A 20036-nucleotide genomic window follows, 5' to 3' on the forward strand; every position below is an offset into this window, starting at 1 on the left:
CAAAACATATGTTTAAAAGAAGCATTAACTGTACTGCACCACCAGCAATTAGCTGAATTATAAATCCCTTATTAAAGAGATATTGTGGTGTCCAATAGACACAAAACAAATGTTTTTGCTGAATAAGACACAGCCTAAGATCCATAGACAGGACAGGTAGATGCCAAACTGGTAATCCACTGATTAGGCATTTTGTGGTGGTGCCCACAGCAGTTTCTCAAATTCTCAAATGGGCCCATGGGGAGGGCTTTGAAATCCTGAAAAATTGTGAGCACTGAAATACAAAAAAATTGTGAGTGTTGCAATATATACTGGTCTAACAGGTGGCAGAAGGATAATTCCTCCATAAACTTAGAACACTGTAATATTTGATCCAACCTATGGGAATTGCAAACTACAATCCCAGTTTTTAGAATGGTTCCAAGCCTTCCTTCTTGCCTGGTTTAGAATCCCGAGAACAATCAGTGTAACTATACTCTGCATATTTATGGGAATCTGAGCCCAGTGGAAGACAGCCACCTTCCTGAGATAAAGTGTACTTTGAAGTAAGCTCCATTTCTGATATAGGTGTTCAAGGTAACCAATCAGAAATTTAACTAGAGAACGCTTCCACTTTCTTAATGGTTGTGAATGTCCATTACAAAAGAGCAAGCCACTTTAAACCAGTTGGGCTATGAAAAAAAAGGATTAAACTGGGAAAGTGGATTAGTTCTAAACCCAAGGATGTTCATTCCCCGCAGGGGTCCCTGAGTTCCAGACATTCTAGAAACTAGAGACTAGATGGTGCTGTTGATGCACATCAGAATGCAGGGGTTTCTAAAGTTCTACTGGGAAAGTGGATTAGTTCTAAACCCAAGGATGTTCATTCCCCGCAGGGGTCCCTGAGTTCCAGACATTCTAGAAACTGAGACTAGATGGTGCTGTTGATGCACATCAGAATGCAGGGGTTTCTAAAGTTCTACATTCGCCACTCAGCCAAAAGCTTGATGTTCCAGAAAACCATATGCTAAAACCCTACGTATGGGTGCTCCATAGTGATAATGGGAGTTTTGTCTACCTGCTACGGGGTAGCAGCCAGTAATCTCATCTTCTTTACTTATGGGAGTTGAAGGGTCCTCTATGTCAATAGGTGCACTTGAAGCTACTGGTGGGTCCAGTGAGGATGCAAGGATTGCAAATGGCTGAACTTCGGCATTTAAAGTACTGGGCACTCACTCATTCAGTGTGCTGTCTCTTGGGACAAATGAATTTCCAAGAGCTGGCAATCTATGTCAGGTACCATTTCCCACTGTTGAGCAGCTCAAATCACTTTCCGCCCTCTCTGAGTCACTGTTTTCCTCTGCATGCTATGGAGTGTTAGGTGGGCTCTGCCTCTGCACCTATGGCTGTAATCAAGATGCATCTCTCCTCTCTTGACTAACCGTCTCCACTGAAGTACTGTCAGGTATGCCATCCAACTGTCCCATGGAGAGTAGGTGGTTTCTATGAAGTGTTTTAACAAATCCCACACCATTTTTTCATTTTACCATTTCTACAGGCAGAGTACCCTGCTTTTCCTCAACAAAGCAGGGCTGTGCTTTCCACCAATCAGCCAAGTTGTGTTTTTCAGGAATACCGAAATCTCCAGGTAGCAGTTTATATGCCTTGTTGTTGTTGTTGTTCAGTTGTTAAGTCATGTCCGACTCTTCGTGACACCATGGACCATAACACACCAGGCCTTCCTGTCCTCCACTCTCTTCTGGAGGGTGTGCTCAAGTTCATATTCATTGCATTGGTGATGCTATCTAGCCATCTCATCCTCTGCTGTCCCCTTCTCCTTTTGCCTTCAATCTTTCCCAGCATCGGGGTCTTTTCCAGTGAGTTTTCTCTTCACATTAGGTGGCCAAAATATTTCAGCTTCAGCTTCAGTATCTGTCCTTCCAATGAGCACTCAGGGTTGATTTCCTTTAGGACTGACTGATTTGACCTCTTTGCAGTCCAGGAGACTCGTAAGAGTCTTCTCCAGCACCACAGTTCGAAAGCATCAATTCTTCTGTAGCAGCCATATCGGGGGTCAGACTAAGTAGCCTCATGCAGTCTCATGCTTCATGTTCTTGCTGAGCTCTTTCTCCCTTGAATATATTGTTGTAAGCTGACGAGACACAGGAATTCCTTATCTTGTCAAAGGTCATACAATTGTATATCTTGTTCTCTGCTGTTCTCTTCTGTTCTCTCCTTATCATGGCTACCCTATAACCCAGTTCTTGTATTATAAACAATAGTGCTAAGAGAAAAAATGTTGAGGATTGCAACCCCATGCGGGAGGGGGAGGAGGAGCCGTTTCATATGTGTCACAATGTCTATAAAACCAATGTGCTAATGTAAATCGGGGCTTCTGGCTCTTTGGAAACGATTCCAGCCTTAAGCCCGCGCGTTAAATAAAGAATCTCTTTTTCCTTCACTCCGTGGTCTCTCTGACTCTGGGTTCTGCAACATAAATGGTGCCGTGACTCGGATGTGGCAGGCTCTGAGCCAGACAGGTGGCAGTTGCCTGCTCTTGATCGCCGCACCAGGAGGACGAGCTCGGCGCATGCCTCCCTTTCTTGGCGCCACCGACCTTTTTGTCGAGTGAATGGGAGAAAGCCTGCACCGGGATCGCCCAAACGGCAGCGAGCAGCAAGAGAACCTTGGGAAGCGGAGGAAGGAACTTGAGCCCTGCCTGTATCGCAGCTGCAATTGAGTTGAAACCCACATTGGAAGCCTTCAGGAGAAAGGCAAGTATATGGGAAAAAGAGGGCCCCGCCTTTAGGGAGAAAGGCCACTGGGCAGAAAAAAAGAGGGCCCCGCCTTATGAAGGTCAGTGTTGGTGGTATACGTATACAAAAGAACCTACTCCTTGCGGGTAGAAGGGGGGCCTGATCACACCCCCGAGTGGGCGCCAGTACCTAGCACGCCAGTACTCAGTAGGAAGCTGAGGAAGCTGGGGAAGCCGTTTTCCGCTCTGGTAAAAAGTGGGAAAAGTGGGTGGCAGGGACATATGGATGTAGTGGAGAGATTGATGATTGTGTGAGTGGCTACTGCGGTTTCTGACGCATACCGTTGACCGTCCGGGTGCCCAGGCCAGTAGCAAAGTGCGTGGTGTGAAAAATCCTCTTGTGTCGGCCAGTGAGACCCCTTACTCACTGACCAATTCCCATTCCCTAATTGTGTCTGTCTTCAATTTAGGAGGGAGGCTATGGGTGGTGGGGGAAGCAAACCTTGCACCCCCTTGAGATGTATGTCAAACAAAGAAGGAAAAAGGTTTTTTTAAAAAGATTCAGAATAAAGAGAGAAAACAGCAAAAAGCTCAAGGTCGAGCTGAGAGGAAAAAAAACAAGATCTGAGGCTGTTAATTAGAAAAATGTTGCAGGACAGTCTGGCTTTTAACAAAGCGTGGGAGCGTGAGAGTGTAAGGCCAAAGAAGTAGCTGTTAGCCTAGCGCGCCGAGAGAGGGGGGGCAGGAAAATTGCCCACAACGTTCTGAGTTGTGCAACATCATCACCTCGCCTAATTGAGATAAAATCCCTAAGAAATGGAAACTGAAAATGAAGACCCAGAAGATGAAGGCAAAATAGAAAATAAAGGTGAAGAATCAGCCCCCAGAGCACAGGCTAGACCCCTCTTCGAGTGAAAAGTGTGCCATAAGACTGTCCCAAAGCAGAATGAAGCGGAAAGACCATGTTGAAGATCTCTGTCAAGGTATCCGTGTTTAGCTTTGAACTGTGTTAGAATTGCATAGAGCCTGTAGCTACTGACCATCAGCTATATGATTTCTGAAGAGCGTAACCATTAAGCTTTTGCCGTGGGATTCCCTGCAATGAAGAAATCTCACTGATTTGAGTGTCCAGTGTTACACTGCCTAAGTGTGTGTGCTAAAGAGACCGAGAAACCAGACAGCATGTTCCTGGCCAAGCCAAAATCACGCTACTGCCATGCTCCTGGAAGCTGCAATAAACTGTGTAAGCTGGGAGACCCAACCTGATTGAGAAGAAAAGAAGATATTGGAGCAACTGTCTTGAAAAACAATGAGATCTGTGTAGCTGGCTGGCTGACGCTGTCAGTGATGTTACAACTTTAAGATTGTTTTCCTGTTTGAGACCCCAGCGAAGAAAGCTAACCCGAGTTATTTGTTGCCCGTGCCAAAGCAAGAATTTGGTGGCCCTGTACCTCATCGTGTCCTGTTTTGAGCTTGGGATTTACAAATACAAACAAACTGAGAAGCTTGCCTTTGAAGTCCTGCAAATCACCCCACCGCCTTCCCGAAGATTAATGGCTGCCTGAAAAATGCAAGTATAAAGCGATGCCCATCACCCCCCAGCGTCCTGAGTTTCGGCACTCAGTGTTTCAGTGCTTTCGTGTACCAGGTTAGAAGAAAAAAAAAAAAGAGTAAGTTTTTAAAATGTCTGTGAGAGAACCTGACAGAAGTAAAATAAAATTTACAGAGGAGTTGCCCAGGTTAAAGTGTCACGGCTAGAGAGCTGAGCTGTGCCGCTCTGTTTAGACAGAGGCCTTGCTAAAAAGTTAAAGGCCCTTGTCTGTCAAAAGGGGTGTAGGGCCACACTTTCCCTTTTTAAACTCATGCAAAAGTAGAGAGCCTTTGCTGGAAACATCGCATCTTCATTGCCCAGAGCCTTCACTGTTTGCCTCCATCATCATCTGGGCTTTTTAGAGACACTCTGCACATGAACTAAAATTTTAAATTGTCAAAGACTTGCCATGGACAGTGCTGTGAAGCTTTTGATAAACTTGAACTCTCATCGCTGTGGACCATGTGTCTATGTTTGTAGTCAGCTCAGTGTACAGCAGGCTAAGTTTGATTTATAACTTTTAAATTTCCTTCTGCTAAAACTCATGCAGCATAGAGTTGCTGATGCAAAAATGGTGACCTAGAACTCTTTGTGTGTGTGGGTATGCCTTTCCCTTGATTTTGATGAGCCCTGAGCTTTCAGCCAGAAGAGCAGTATAATTGCTGGATCTGCTCCATCATGCCTTACCATGCAAAAAGTGTTTTCCATTCATTGTGTTAAATTGCAGAAAAAGTTTGTTGTGTATATTTTATGATTTCTTAAATATCATGAAATATATGTGATATTTGCAAATTAGTGTTAGTTGCAACTCCAAATGATACTAAGTGTAGTTCCCAATGGATGACGAAGAGAAAAGACAAAAGCAAGTAGAAAAGAAAAAATAGAGAAAGTAGAAGACAGATAGAGAAGAGAGAAAAAGAAAAGGCAAAAGGCAAAGAAAAAACATTTGTAAAAAAGAAGCGTGGCCATAGTTGCCCCCAGGGTAAATTAAAAGCAGCTGATTGTGCCTGGAGCTTATTACCTGGAATAAAGTAGCCACAATAATGTAATAGTTCTTTAAGATAAAGAAAATGTAACTAGAAGGAGAAGAAGAGCCTATCCCAAATGTGTGTCATTGGGACTAGTGTAAGGCAGAAAGGTTTAAATAAGTTTAACTTGAAAAAGACAAATAAAGAGACAAGGCTGGTGCATGGAGCAGAAAGTTTTGTGTAAAAAGTTTGAAACATGATCTGCAATACAGGCAGATCAGCAAAGAAAAAGAAAGCAAAAAAAAGAGAAAAAATTTGTCTTCCCATACTAATAAATAAAAGTGTTATCAAGCACTCTGAGAAGCGAAATTGTTTACAGGAAGCTGTGCCTGAGAACCAAACACTTCTAGCCTATGCTGAAAATGCTTGCTAGTGTTGTGCTGCCTCATGGGTAACATGTATGGTATAAAACCCATTTAGCCCAATAGCTCGTGGTTCAGAGAAGCTGTCTGATCCAACCATTAAGTACGCCTGTGTGCTGTAAGTTACCCAATAAAGCCTCCTTGTAAGTACCCCCCCCCCCGCTGGAATCCCAAAACACAAGTGGGGCTAGAGCGCCTCACCCAGTATCAAACCCTGCTGTTAGAAGCCATGAAAGCAGGTATGAAGAAGTCAGTTAATATGACCAAAGTGTCTAAAGTGCTGCAAGGTGCCACCGAGGCCCCAGAGCGTACTTGGAGCGTCTTTCAAATGCCTATCGCCAGTATACCTCCCTCAACCCAGAGGCCCAAGAAGACATGGATGAAAGAAGAAAAGAAGAAGACCCAGCAGAGGCAGAAGATTCTTAAAAAAGAACCAGTGTGCCCAGTGTGGACAAGATGGACATTAGTGGCATGAATGCCCAAATAAAATAAATCAAATACACAAAGGAGAAAACCAAAGGGGCCAGAATGGGCGAAGAGGGAGACAGCTTGAGAGGGGCCGTGACATTGACTGTGAGGGGCAGTGACATTGACTTCATGATTGACACTGGAGTGGCATCAAAAGCAAGCAAACGTTAGCCTTAAACAAGAAGTTCAAACACTGAGCAAAGTTCTTCAAGCCCAGCGTCGCTTTGTCTTAAAAAAATAAGCCATTCCCATCACAGAAGTTCATCCTTTCCAACCAAGAGTTAAAGTATGAGTTAAAGAGGGAAAAATAACCCTTTGACTCCCAGATGGAAAGAACTCAGAACTGTCATACTTTCCACCCCCGCAGCTATGAAAGCAGCTAGAGTTAAACCCTAGATACATTGGACACGAGTCAAGAGAGCGAGAGGGGGAGAGTAGACTGTAAACAGAAATCCTGAAAATCCTTTAAAAATCATTCTGAAAAAGCAGTAAGAAGACTCAGGCTAGACCTTACTGTGGACACACCGGGAAACTGTCCCCCTGCGTACGGTCAGACCTGCAACTGGAGAATTGAAGAAGGGGACTAGACCCTACTGCAGCTTGCCAGGTGAATAGCTGCCCAGCGTACGGTCAGATCCCAAAGAAGATCAAACATGCGTGTTGTAGTGTTAGTAGTGTTGCATTGTGTTTCCTTAATAAGGTGCAAAAAGGGGGGTCTGCCCCTGGAAAAAGAAGTTTGTCCCAGTGATTTGCTGATAATTACTGGCTTCACCTGGCTAACATCACGAGAGTAAAACATTTTTGTTTGCCAAGAGGTATACCTGCAAACAGGCTTATTAGCTCTTGCCTAATACCTGTCTGTAGACATCCTGGGAACATTCAAAAAGATACCATGTTAAGAGTTTATGGTGTAAGTTTAACTTATTCCCAAAATGCTAATTGGGGCGTAGTTGCAAAGATCCTACCCCCTACAGAGTTCACTCTACGCACCCCCATCATTGCTGAAACAAATGCTACGTGTGCACGAATGCTTAATTGTCAAAAATTTTCCAGAAAATATAAAGCTATCCCTGGCCCCCTTCCACTGAAATAAAATTCAAAACATATCTTTTAATGATGCCCACATACTTTTGCCTCATGGATAGTTTTAGACATGTAATTCCCGCACTTGGTCATTCATTCCTGCCAACTTGTCTGATAACCACCCATGTTGCCTCAGCCGCCAATTGAACTGGTGCCAATTCTTCCCCTGTAGCCCGAGAAAATCCGTCAACGGCAGCCTCGAGCACTCCAACTAACTAAAAATTGTAATAGTCATGTGCAGTTATATTCTGACTCAGAAAAATTGGCCTTAGCAATGTCACTAGTTGGGGTTCCAGGTTTAGCCTTGGCTAATGGTCTAAAGAACAACTGGTTAGCTTGCAGCTTAGCCAAAAGCATAAATGCCACCTCACGAGCATTGTCATTGTTAAATAAAGAGTTGCGTGATCTAAGAGGTGCAGTTCTAGAAAATAGAGCTGGTATAGATTACCTCTTCCTTCTTCATCATTAAAGTTGTGAGACACACCAAAAGCTCTGTTGTTTTAACTTAACTAATAATGGCAATGCTGTAGATGAACAGATCAACAAGCTGCACAGTATAGTAGCTAACAAAACAATAAGACAAAACAATTAGCTCAATTAGTTAACCCCTTGGCTTCCAGATCTTAGCTGGCTTAAAAGCATTGTTCATCCTAATTCTACCAGTATTGTTCATAAAAGTTCTGTTATGTCTCTGCGTTCCTTGTCTTATGCGCTGTTTAACCAATCTGTTTTATGTCTCAGCTAGTAAAACTGCTGCCCTCTATGCTCTAATAGCCCAACAAGAGGCTAAGTAATATGTATGTCACAAAAAGCTTTGTATAGTTATCAGAAATGCTATAATTGTAATGAAATTATGCATTTAAGGGGGGAATGTAGCAGCCATATCGGGGGTCAGACTAAGTAGCCTCATGCAGTCTCATGCTTCATGTTCTTGCTGAGCTCTTTCTCCCTTGAATATATTGTTGTAAGCTGACGAGACACAGGAATTCCTTATCTTGTCAAAGGTCATACAATTGTATATCTTGTTCTCTGCTGTTCTCTTCTGTTCTCTCCTTATCATGGCTACCCTATAACCCAGTTCTTGTATTATAAACAATAGTGCTAAGAGAAAAAATGTTGAGGATTGCAACCCCATGCGGGAGGGGGAGGAGGAGCCGTTTCATATGTGTCACAATGTCTATAAAACCAATGTGCTAATGTAAATCGGGGCTTCTGGCTCTTTGGAAACGATTCCAGCCTTAAGCCTGCGCGTTAAATAAAGAATCTCTTTTTCCTTCACTCCGTGGTCTCTCTGACTCTGGGTTCTGCAACACTTCTGTGCTCAGCCTTCCTTACAGACCAGCTCTCACAGCCATACGTTGCTACTGGGAAAACCATAGCTTTGATTATACAAACCTTTGTCGGCAAGGTGATGTCTCTGCTTCTTACTATGCTGTCTAGGTTTGCCATAGCTTTCCTCCCAAGGAGCAAGCGTCCTTTAATTTCATGGCTACAGTCACCGTCTGCAGTGATCTTGGAGCCCAAGAAAATAAAATCTGTCACTGCTTCCATTTCTTCCCCTTCCATTTGCCAGGAAGTGATGGGGCCAGATGCCATGATCTTAGTTTTTTTAATGTTGTGTTTCAAACCAGCTTTTGCACTCTCCACTTTCACCCTCAACAAGAGGCTCTTGAGATCCTCTTCGCTTTCTGCCATTAGGGTGGTATCGTCTGCGTATCTGAGGTCGTTGATAATTCTCCCGGCAATCTTAATTCATCCAACCCGGATGAATTCATCCCGACCTGTGATTCATCCAACCCGGTGTTTCTCATGATGTACTCTACATATAAGTTAAATAAGCAGGGTGACAATATACAGCCTTGTCGTACTCCTTTCCCAATTTTGAACCAATCGGTTGTTCCATGTCTGGTTCTTGTTGCTTCTTGACCCTCGTACAGGTTTCTCAGAAGACAGGTGAGGTGGTCTGGTACTCCCATCTCTTTAAGAATTTGCCACAGTTTGTTGTGATCCACACAATCAAAGGTTTTAGAGTAGTCAATGAAGCCGATCAACCTCAGCTTCTTCGGCATCAGTGGTTGGGGCATAGACTTGAATTACTGTGATGTTGAATGGTTTGCCTTGGATTCGTACTGAGATCATTCTGTCATTTTTGAGATTGTACCCCAGTACTGTTTTTCCCACCCTTTTATTGACTATGAGTGCTACTCCATTTCTTCTAAGGGATTCTTGCCCACAGTAGTAGATATGATGGTCACCTGAATTAAATTCACCCATGCTTGTCCATTTTAGTTCGCTGATTCCCAAGATGTCGATGTTCAATCTTGCCATCTCATTTGACCAGCTTACCTTGATTCATTGATCTGACATTCCAGGTTCCTAAACAATATTGTTCTTTACAGCATTGGACTTTCTTTTCACCACCAGACACATCCACAGCTGAGTGTCCTTTCGGCTTTGGCCCAACCACGTCACTCTTTCTGGCGCTACTTGGAAATTCCCTCTGCTCTTCCCCAGAAGTATATTGGGCACCTTCCGACCTGAGGGGCTCATCTTCCGGCATCATATCTTTTAGCCTTGTGATACGTTCCATGGGGTTTTCTTGGCAAGAATCCTGGAGTGGGTTGCCATTTCCTTCTCCAGTGGACCACATTTTGTCAGAACTCTCCGCCATGACCTCTCCGTCTTGGGTGGCCCTGCACGGCATAGTTTATGGCTTCTCTGAGTTACTCAAGCCCCTTCGCCACAACAAGGCAGTGGTCCGTGAAGGGGTTATATGCCTACACACATGCATTATAATGGTACTTGTTCCATTCTATATTTCTCCAGACTGCAACAACAGCTTGTTCATATTTCTGCTTTATCTTGTCTACATATTGAAGATGACTTCCAAGATCATAACCATCTCCAGGAACCCTGAAGCACAGGTCTATGGGCAGTGTAAGCTCCCTTCCAAGAAGTAGGTAGTAGACTCTGTGATATCATTTCATGTGGCGTTGTGGGCATGTGCCAAGAATGTGATGTGCTGACTCCATCAGGATTTCTGTTCAGTGCATAGGGTGCCCAGAATTTTCAGCAAGATGCAATTCTATCCTTCAGGCTGAGGGTCACCCTGAGAATGGAATGCAATAGCTCTAGACTTCTTGAGCTCTTCCAGGTTCAGTACCTCCTTTGGCACATGACTGTCAGACTCCCGTCCTTGATTTGAATAGATCCATGTTGGCAGTCCATACACAGAATAATTTTTCCTCCAGCGTATTTTTGCAACTTTATTTGCTTTCACATCCTTCGTGCATAACGCTAAGCCTGGGCATAATGGGTGAAATGATCTGCTGCTACTAAAATATTCCCATAGCTTTGCTCGTCAGATTCCAATACAGACCAGTTCCATGGGACCACTGGTGCTGAGGCTTTCTTGGAAAGCAGTCCATGTGGGCAGATTGAATGTGAAAACCAGCGAAAGCAGAGTTCATTGAGGTTCTCTAATTTCCACTTCGAAGTTCGTTCTGACTTGTGTCCATATCAGACTACAATCTTTGTGGGGGGATTTTCACACATCCCTAGACTGAATGCAGCGAGAAAACTTCCAGAGTAGCTCCTCTGTTCGGAAAACATTCCCAGCAGCAGTCCTTAAGTTCCAGAAACCCTAGGTAGCAGGTCCACCTGGGAAAGCAGGCGTTCTATAAAGCTGTACAGACATTTGCACTGAATGTAGTGAGGAAACATCCAGAACTGCAACTCTGCTCTAAAACTGTTATGCATCTCTTTATCCACATACACACAACATCTCTCCAGGAACAGTTCGAGGTTTTGTGGAGCCTTCGGCAAGATGCTTTCCGGTAGCGCCCCACAAGGCTCCTTCACCAGCACTTACAACCCCTCCTCCTCCCCACCTGACACAGAAAGGCAGAGAGCGAGAGCCGGAGGCAGCTGCAGCTCCTTGTGCTCCTTGTGCTCTCTTGCTAAGTGGGAGATGGTAGCCAAGGACTGCAGTCACCATCCAGATGGGCAGGGCAGGAGAGCAAGTGATAGTGCCTGTTCATGGCCACCATTGTCCCTTGCTCACTTGGGTGAACAAATTAGTGAGTGGCAGCATGTGTTGCTTCATGCCCTCTCCCTCTGCCCACTGGAGTCAGCCGTGGTGCAGGTGGCAGTACAGCATAAAAGAGGGATGGGCCCGTGAGAGGTGGCCCAATCTCAAAGCCAGATACTAGTGGGCTCTTGGCATAGCGCTGCTGATGGGTCCCCACTGCCCAAGCCCCCTGCCGACCTGCTTGCTGAACCCGCCCACCTACTCACTGAAGCCTCCTGTCCACCTGCTTGCCCACCCTCTCACTCTCCCAAGCTGCCTGCCTGCCCACGCTGCCTTGCCCCCACCGCCACTTGCTGTCACCCAAGCCCTCTGCCGAAGCCGCCCACACAACCTCCACTTTGGGTTGTTTTACCTGGTGGGTGGTGGTAGCGCCTCCCCCTTATCTAGCCTGGCTGGCCCTACGGGCTAAACGCCATGGCGCCTGGCTGGCTAAGCTTGTAAGCTCCAGGTGCAATTTTAATTTTTTTGTTAATGTGCGTTGTGAGTAGCAGCGATCTGAACAAATCAGATGCTGCCTTGGGGCATGGACATTCAGCCAATGAGGGCACAGGAGCAATGTAGAGACTGTGCCATCATTTGCCGCCACCACCCCCCCACCCCAAAGGAAGTGCCTGATCACTTCAGATCACTGCTACACAAAATGTACGTCTTAAAAAAAGTGTTATTCTAAAATGGGGTGTTCAGGGCCTGCAGGCTTGGTCATGGCACTGCCTTTTGCCAGTGGGCCAACTACTGGAGGGGAAGAAGAGGCTGGCAGCAGCTGTGGGAGGGGCAGGCATTGGGCCTTCCGAACCTCTGGGCCCTCAGCCGCTGCCTGCCCCTGCCTGCCTCTGACCCTGGGCCTGCCCAATCCTCCCAATGCTCCAATTTATAAAGACAGAAGATGGCAGCGGCTGCCACTCCTCCTCCTTAGCAGCGGTGGCTTAGGAGTCAACAGTCAGCCGTGGGCCCTTCCAGGGCGCTGGGGCCTACGCAGCTGCCTTTGCCCCTGGCCCGGAATCTATTAACTGTTCTGCAGTATCTGGTATACACAAGGTATCTATTTCCTAGAAAAAGCCGTATTCTCAAATGCAAAAATTTGGTATTTGACTGCTTAATTGGGCTGAATATTTAAGACAAGTGGCATGCTAGTTTTAGCACCCCTCCCCTTCTGAAATGGCACTGCATGTCTACATGCACATGTAGCTATTGATTCTCAAGGCTCCAAACAGCAGGTAACATAGCTGAACAAATTTAATGTTTGTAAAGGTCTCTGAGGCTTTTAATGCAATAGGGGTTTTTTTCTTGCAAGAAGCTGAGTTTTTGCTTTGTATTACATATGCTGTGATATGCTAATATAGCACACGAAAGAAAGAGCTTAGGCTTACTTCAGTTAATACATTTGCACTGTGGAAAATCCACATCAGAGTGATTAAACAATGCCCTATGGGACAAACCCAGACAAGGTATGCCTAATTTCAATTATTATCAATAGCACAAAGCGTTTAACTATGTGCCTGTGGTCCCACTGATTTCAGTGGGACCTAGGTGAGCGGAAGACACTCTGCGCATGGCATCACACATTCTAGGACTCAGTGCGGTACTGAAAAGAGATTCTGGCACAACCTAAACCCTTGCAATCTGGACTACAACACTCATATAGTTTGAGGGAATGCACTTTTAAATAAACAGCTTTTGTTTAATTTAGTAGGACTAAGCATCACTAACCCTGATCACTCATCCTCATAAAAATTAGGTTCCGATAACAATCAACAGTCATTAAACAAATTCACATATAGATTTCCTATATGTGTGTTTTCTATATGTGTATAGAACAAATTCATACATTTTGGCCTCTTATCTGCTTTTAAAAGCCAGTATGCATAAACAGAAGCTCTTTGATGAAGTTAAAAAGCATACGCTAATCAGAATTGAATAATGTAAACCAAAACAGTAGGCCATTTCATAAGCTGTAAAACATTAAACAAATATGAATTAGTACAAGCTGTTAGAATATAAAATCAGGTTTTGATTTCTATGTGATTCAGTTAAGCTATCATGTTGATGAGGGGTGGATTGTTTTGAGCTCTGGAGGGCACTGATTATGGTGAGTACAGAACCAGGTAGTGGTAGTTATGCCAAATGTATTAAGTGGGAATAAAATTGTGATGTTAGATTGTAGGCCTTTATACACACTTCTCCACTATCCAGTTTCATTTCCCAAATTGATAATAGTAATTTGTGCAACTAGTTTGACACTAGTAACAGGAATTATTAATAGATACTAGTTTAAAATTCATGTTTAAATAAAACAGGAATTTTAAAGGGTAAAGAGATAAGTTCAAAAATACCAATTCTTGAATACTTGATCTGCTCCTCCCAACTTAAAGGGAGAGGTTTTCAGTTACAAAATGTCTCAGACTCTTTACTTGAGCATGAAAGTGCACACTTGTGTGAGCAGATTTTTGTGTGTGTTTTTTAATCAACATGGAAGACACTTTTTCATAAGTGGGTGCTTCTCAGAATATGACAACGAGGGGGGAAAACTTGTTGGAGGAATACGTTTACTAAGATAATAACTTCTTACTTTTGAAAGAATCAGCCCCAGAGGACTGGCTCCAGAAAACATTGTTTTCGACACATTACCATTACCAATTACATTTGTAAATGGACTTCTTGAAAACAACTTGGGAACAGAGAATGGTTCATTCCCTAATTTCCATTGCTGTAGATCAATATACAGAAGAAACTGTAAATCCTGATTAACTTCAAACACTTTCCTGAAAGGTGTAAAGGAAGTTACAGCCACTTAAGCTTATTTTATGTCAATCTCTTTATCCAGTTTAGAAGAGCCTCCAGCCTGTTACCAGAATTACAACAGCTCTGTCACTCCTTTCAAGCATCCTTTTGTTTTTGAAAACTGCTGGGAATGGGAAGGCACCATATGGGATGGTTATGCTTGCCTGAACATTGCGAAATGGTGTCTCATTTCCAGAAGAGTCGGTGTAACGTGTGAAGTCATCCACGCTAAGCTGAAAAACAAAAATATAGCATAGGTCACAGTAGGGGCCCGTCTCGGCTCATTACACACAAGCTGCACTCTTCAGGGAAATTGCCAATACCTACCGTATCTTGAAGAAACAAGACAAAGTTTCTGGAATCTGAAGAAACAACAGGACGTTGCAGTAACATATGCAGTTCATGCTCTGAGATGCTATGTCCTTCATGTAAAGTAGTTGCCAAGCCTTGGAGAGAACTTAAAACAACAACAAAAATATTTTCTTTATGACAGAATCTAAAACTGCAAAATTTCACACAGTTTTGGGGTCCATTCTCAGGGGAATAAGTTTAAATCTCAGGCCATCACTAGTCCTAAATTACTACCTTTGAATCTTGGGTCTAGGACTTCTGCAGCAGTATTATTTTAAAATGCTATTTTTAAAAAAATAAATAAATCACTTATACTGAAACAACAAATATTACATAACATGTTACTGCCACCACATGTCACTGCAAATTTCCATATTTTCTAGCAGAAAAATTGGGACCCCTGCCCCATTAACCCCCCCTTTTCCAGAATGTTTCTATTTTCCTGAGGGTTTTCATTACAGGCTCCAATTTATTGCTGGCCCACATCCCTGGGCACCAAATAGTTATCTGATTTTTATCTTTTAAGAATTGGCCGCCCCAAAACATTTATTTCATTTCATTCATTCCATTTTTTATACCACTCAGTAGCCGAAGCTCTCTGGGAAGTTCACAAAATAAAGCTTAAATAATAATAATTTTAAAAAACCTAATAAAACATAATATAATAACCTTTAAAAATTTAGAACATGAGGCACCACTAATGACATCGTTACACCCTGTGCCATGAGTCTCAGGCTTTCGGATGCTAGAGACCTAGCAATCTCAGCCCTGCTGAAATATGGGCCTTGGCCCTCAGACAACACCCAATACTCCTAACTCCTGAATCCAACGCTGACTTCTGCACATATGAGGCTGAGAGCTTCTCTACACAGAAGGTTTTTATCCTGCAACTTTACTAGGGATGTACGAAAGTCACTTACCTTTCGCGGATTATGTTGATGGGGGGGAGGCGTTCCGTCCCTCCCCCCGGAATCCTCGACGGGCGGGGAGGTGCTCCGTTCCTTCCCCCCAGGATCCTCCATGGCCGGCTGTGCTCCACGGCAGCTCCGCAGAGCAGCTGGCCAGGCCCAGCCAGGCCAGAGCCGTCTGCAGCCGGATTTCCAGCCGTGGAGGGCTCTGGGGGGGGGAACCGCGTACGCAAATGGCGGCGGCTATGGCCGCCGCCATTTGCGTTCCTAATTTTTGCCGTCTTAATCTACGTAAATATTTACGTATACTAAGATGGCGAAAATAAGGGGAATGCAAATACCGTAGCGGACGCTATTTGTGTTCCCCTTATTTTCGCCGTCTTAGTCTACATAAATATTTACGTAGACTAAGACGGCCCAAAATAAGGAACGCAAATGGCGGCACCCATAGCCACCGCCATTTGCGTACGCCTTTTTTTTTTTTTTTTTACCCAGACGTTTCAGGCTACGTAAAAACTTACATAGCCTATCACGTCTCTGTAAAAAAACAACAACAACACTGCAAATGACGGCGGCGGCGGCCGGTCGGAAGACCAGCCGCTGCCGGAGCTGCCGCCGCTGCCGCCCCGAAGATCCACCCCAGGAAAGTCTCGTCCCGGGGGGGATCTGCGGGGGGGGGCGGGGGGTAGCAGGCCGTTCCGCCACAGTTTTCAGGGGGCCAAATGCACTGGCATTCGGCCTCACCGAGATCCGTGGCGGAATTCTCTGCCATCCCTAAACTTTACCAGGGCTTCTGCTTCTGTATTCTTTGCAGGATTAAGTTCACCCCTTTTCATGCATTTCCACTTTTTTCCTGGGGAGTTCCTTTATCTGCAAGCACTATATGTTTCATTATATAGCTACTAGATGGTGCTGTCTTATAACACCACTTTCTCTTTTCATGGAAAAATTAAACTTAGGTTATTTAATAGCTAATTATCTGTTATCTTTTTAAAAAGGGGATAAAAGTCAGAAAGCACGGGAGAGGCCCTGGAGAGTGACGACATGACGTTAAGGACTCACAAACCTCTGTGAGTAACCTTTCTCGATCACAGGATAAAAACCCTGTATGGGGAAGCCCTGAATCTGCTACAGTGCACTGAGCTTCCCATCAGAGACATGTAGATTCTGAGACAAAAAAGGAGGGGAGAAATGGTAAGGATGAGTAATCACCTCCATCAATAAGTCTGTGTCTAAAGTGAGTTCATTTTACCATTAGCGATGTATTTATACATTTTACTCCATATTTCCAAACAAGTTAAGAACAGTAAAATTCTGTTTTATCTTTCTTAGTGCTTTACCTCATTGAGGGTTGGCGCCCTTAGGTAGTAAATTGAAAATCTGAGCCTAAATAATTTGTCTAACCCCATGATGGGTTTTTAATAAATAAGTAAAATGTATCAGCCTGCCAGTCTGGCAAATAGCAGGTTCTCCAATCACACAGGCTTGATCTGTATTGAACGCAGCAGGTTGGGAGTGGGAGCAGCAGGCATGATACAAATTCCCACCCTGCACATATTCCCATTAAAAGCCATGTTATGTCAACATACCAGGGGCTATTCCAGGAGGAGTGGTGTGCTTCTCTCTCCCTAAAGGGCTTGGTAGGCACCTAATACATTCAAGTTCCTGCACTGAGCAGAGGTTGGATTAAATGACTTCCAAGGTCCAACTCTGACATTCAGTAATTCCATGATTCTAATGCACAGTACAAGTTTAAAGTAGGCTTGTTTCATGAGAGGATATGTGAACATGAATATAGGTTCCTCCTGTGCAAGCACCGGGTCATTACTGACCCCTAGAGGGACGCCGCTTACGCTGGCGTTTTCATGGCAGACTACAGCGGGGTGGTTTGCCATTGCCTTCCCCAGTCATGACTACCTTTCCCCCAGCATGCTGGGTACTCATTTTACCGACCTCGGAAGGATGGAGGGCTAAGTCGACCTGAGCTGGCTACCCGAGACCTGGCTTCCGCTGGGATCAAACTCAGGTCATGGGGAGAGTTTCGGCTGCAATACTGCTGCCTACCACTCTGCGCCACATGAGGCTCTGAACATGAATATATGTAGACTTTAATAAATAAGCCCTGTTTCTGTTGGTGAGACTGTTCCCAAGCTATTGAAGTTAGGCTACATAGAGAGTTTTACAGCACCATTTTGGATATATTTTCTCACTAGTTCCTTTCATAATTATTCTAAATGTGTTCCATTTATTGTTAGGTAATTTGTTTGTGCTTTGAAAGCTACATTAAATAGCACGTTCAAAGCCCACGAGGTTAGAAATTTCTTTAGAGCTGTGCCTAGAAATTTTAGAAAAAGAAATCTCTGCTCTCAGAGATTTGAGTAACAGTCATAAATAAACTTGCAAGAACTCACATGGGAAAGCCATAGCAATTCAAAATTGCCTGTTATCTGTTCTTAATTTAAGAAACTGTTTGAACATTATAGAATTGATAAAGCTACACAGAGTATGGAGCCCCTACATTTTTTGCATTTTGCTTAATAAATGTAGGTGTTGTATATTTAAGGTTATTCACACAAAGATGAGATCCTAGCCCATCACTGGATGAGAAGGGGAAAATACTGTTATGCTCATCCCACTTCTCTGAGCAGAGATAAATTCCAGGGGTGCAGACCTTACCTGGGTTTGGTTTCCTTTGGAAGGAGGCTTATTAGCCTTTTATAATATTGTGGTTATTTACAAATAGCCAGATCAAACATCATTATTATTATTATTATTATTATTTAATAGATTCATATACTGCTCACCATATTTAAAAATATTTCTAAATGGTTTACAGAGAGATTAAAATATATTAAAATACATCATAATAAATACAAAATACTTATAAAACATTAAAACCAAATACTCTTAACACCATAATTAAAAAACATAGATGGAGACAGAGCGTAAGCACTCAAGACAGCCAGTCCCCAGGGAGACAGCAAGCACCCTAAAATGCTTACAAAATCACCCCTGTGTCTCTTCCTCCAACTCACTCAAATTGCAGTTTTGTCCTTTGTCCTTTCACATAGAGCCCTAGCATGCCTCCTCACTTGGCTACAAGGAGAAATAAGGATGAGTCATCTCCTCCAACCATCACCTAGTCTTCTTGGGCCATCTTAACTCCCAAACAGATACATCACCTGAATATTATAGGCTATCACCAGCCTTTTGACCAATCTCAGATACTGACCTGGTGCCCCAGGGCAACCCACCTTGATAGCCAGGGCCAATGCAAGACAGTTTGCTGCCTGAGGCAGAACAGGAAATAGCATCCCTCCAAAACAAGGTGCATATAGTACCAAGGAGGGTCACGTTATTTTGGGACCTGAGGCAGAAAACCCCGATAAGTGCTTCTTGCCCTGCCCTAGCAGTAAAAATGCAACAATAATAAGTTAAATAATTAACAATTTGCTGTCCTTTCATGATGCCCAAAATAAGTTGTCTGAGACTGGTTGCCTCACTCTGCCTTGTAGGAAGGCCAGCCCTGCTGATAGCCCTACACACAAAAATCTGAGAGGAAACCCATAACAATACATTGCGACTTTGCCAACAGAATGATGTGTTCCTTATACATGCCTGTTCTGGTATGTTGTCATTTCACCTTTCCAGATCCAGAATGAAGGAAACATTCCTTCATTGCACTCTTAGGGTAGCTTCAGACAGCTAAGCCAATGGGCAGCAGAGGAAGTGCAAGTAAATTGTGTCTCCCCCCCCCCCCCATTATTTTGTGCTTCTTGTGTGAAGAAGAGTCTTGCACGTTTATCCCACAGTCCGTTCCAGATAGGGATGGGGGGAGATGCATTTAACAACAAACCGACCTAATTTGCACTTAACTAATACAAAAACTAGAACACAGTTATCCTTCAGTTTACACACTTCTCAGACTGTTGCAGTGTAGTTCTTCAACACACACACACACACACACACACACACGGTTTACAGATATATATTATGCTCTATAATGGAATTATACTTTTACAGGTTCTATAAATGGCTTTTTAAATATAATCGACTCTCTAAAGCGGCCTTCCTCAACCTGGTGACCTGCAGGTGTGTTGGACTGCAGTCCCCATAATTCTAGGGTGAATTTTCTTTTCTTTTCAATGTATTAGTGAGACTTTGGGGGGATCTGTATGGGTAGTATCCAAACCGGGCCTTGTGTGGGCAGCCAGGGCTGCTGGTGGCAGCAGCACATGCATGTGCGGCCTTGCCAGTGGTGGGGCCACTGCGGCCCCTACCATTGGCAGCGTTGATGTAGTGTTTCTGGGGGCAAGTGCTGAAATGAGCAGAAATGCTCATTTTCAGGAAGGGGAACGACATGCTGCATTTGCCTCTGGAAGTACTACATTGCGGTAGGGGCTGCCACCAGTGGCCCTGGGCCACCCACACAAGGCCCGCATTGGATTCTACCCTGTGTGGTTTTTGTTTTTTTTTAGGTTTACAGTAACCTTTTTGGCTTTGTTTTATGAACTTAGGTCCTAATAGGTACACAACAGAGAGGGGGAGAGAGAGAGAGAAGAGAGGGAGCGTGTGTAAAAAGACTTCACAGCAAAACAAACAGCTATCTAAAACAGTTTTTTTAAAAATGCATGAAAATAACA

At 44.0% G+C, this 20036-nt stretch overlaps 1 protein-coding gene across 1 annotated transcript in view; it reads right to left on the minus strand.

Annotated features, from left to right (window-relative positions):
* LOC146340048 (V-type proton ATPase subunit S1-like) overlaps positions 1-20036 on the minus strand; it is a 90570-nt gene that overhangs the window by 46985 nt on the left and 23549 nt on the right. Inside the window, exons 2-3 of the mRNA XM_084811905.1 lie at positions 14462-14591; positions 14299-14367 (exon numbers count right to left, since the gene is read on the minus strand). Of these exons, the coding sequence (XP_084668031.1) occupies positions 14299-14367; positions 14462-14591 (199 nt within the window). The remainder of the gene's footprint in view (positions 1-14298; positions 14368-14461; positions 14592-20036) is intronic.

The sequence above is a fragment of the Heloderma suspectum genome, chromosome 7 (assembly GCF_057233095.1).
Source record: "Heloderma suspectum isolate Gila_16-S chromosome 7, 16-S_ref, whole genome shotgun sequence".
Taxonomy (NCBI): domain Eukaryota; kingdom Metazoa; phylum Chordata; class Lepidosauria; order Squamata; family Helodermatidae; genus Heloderma; species Heloderma suspectum.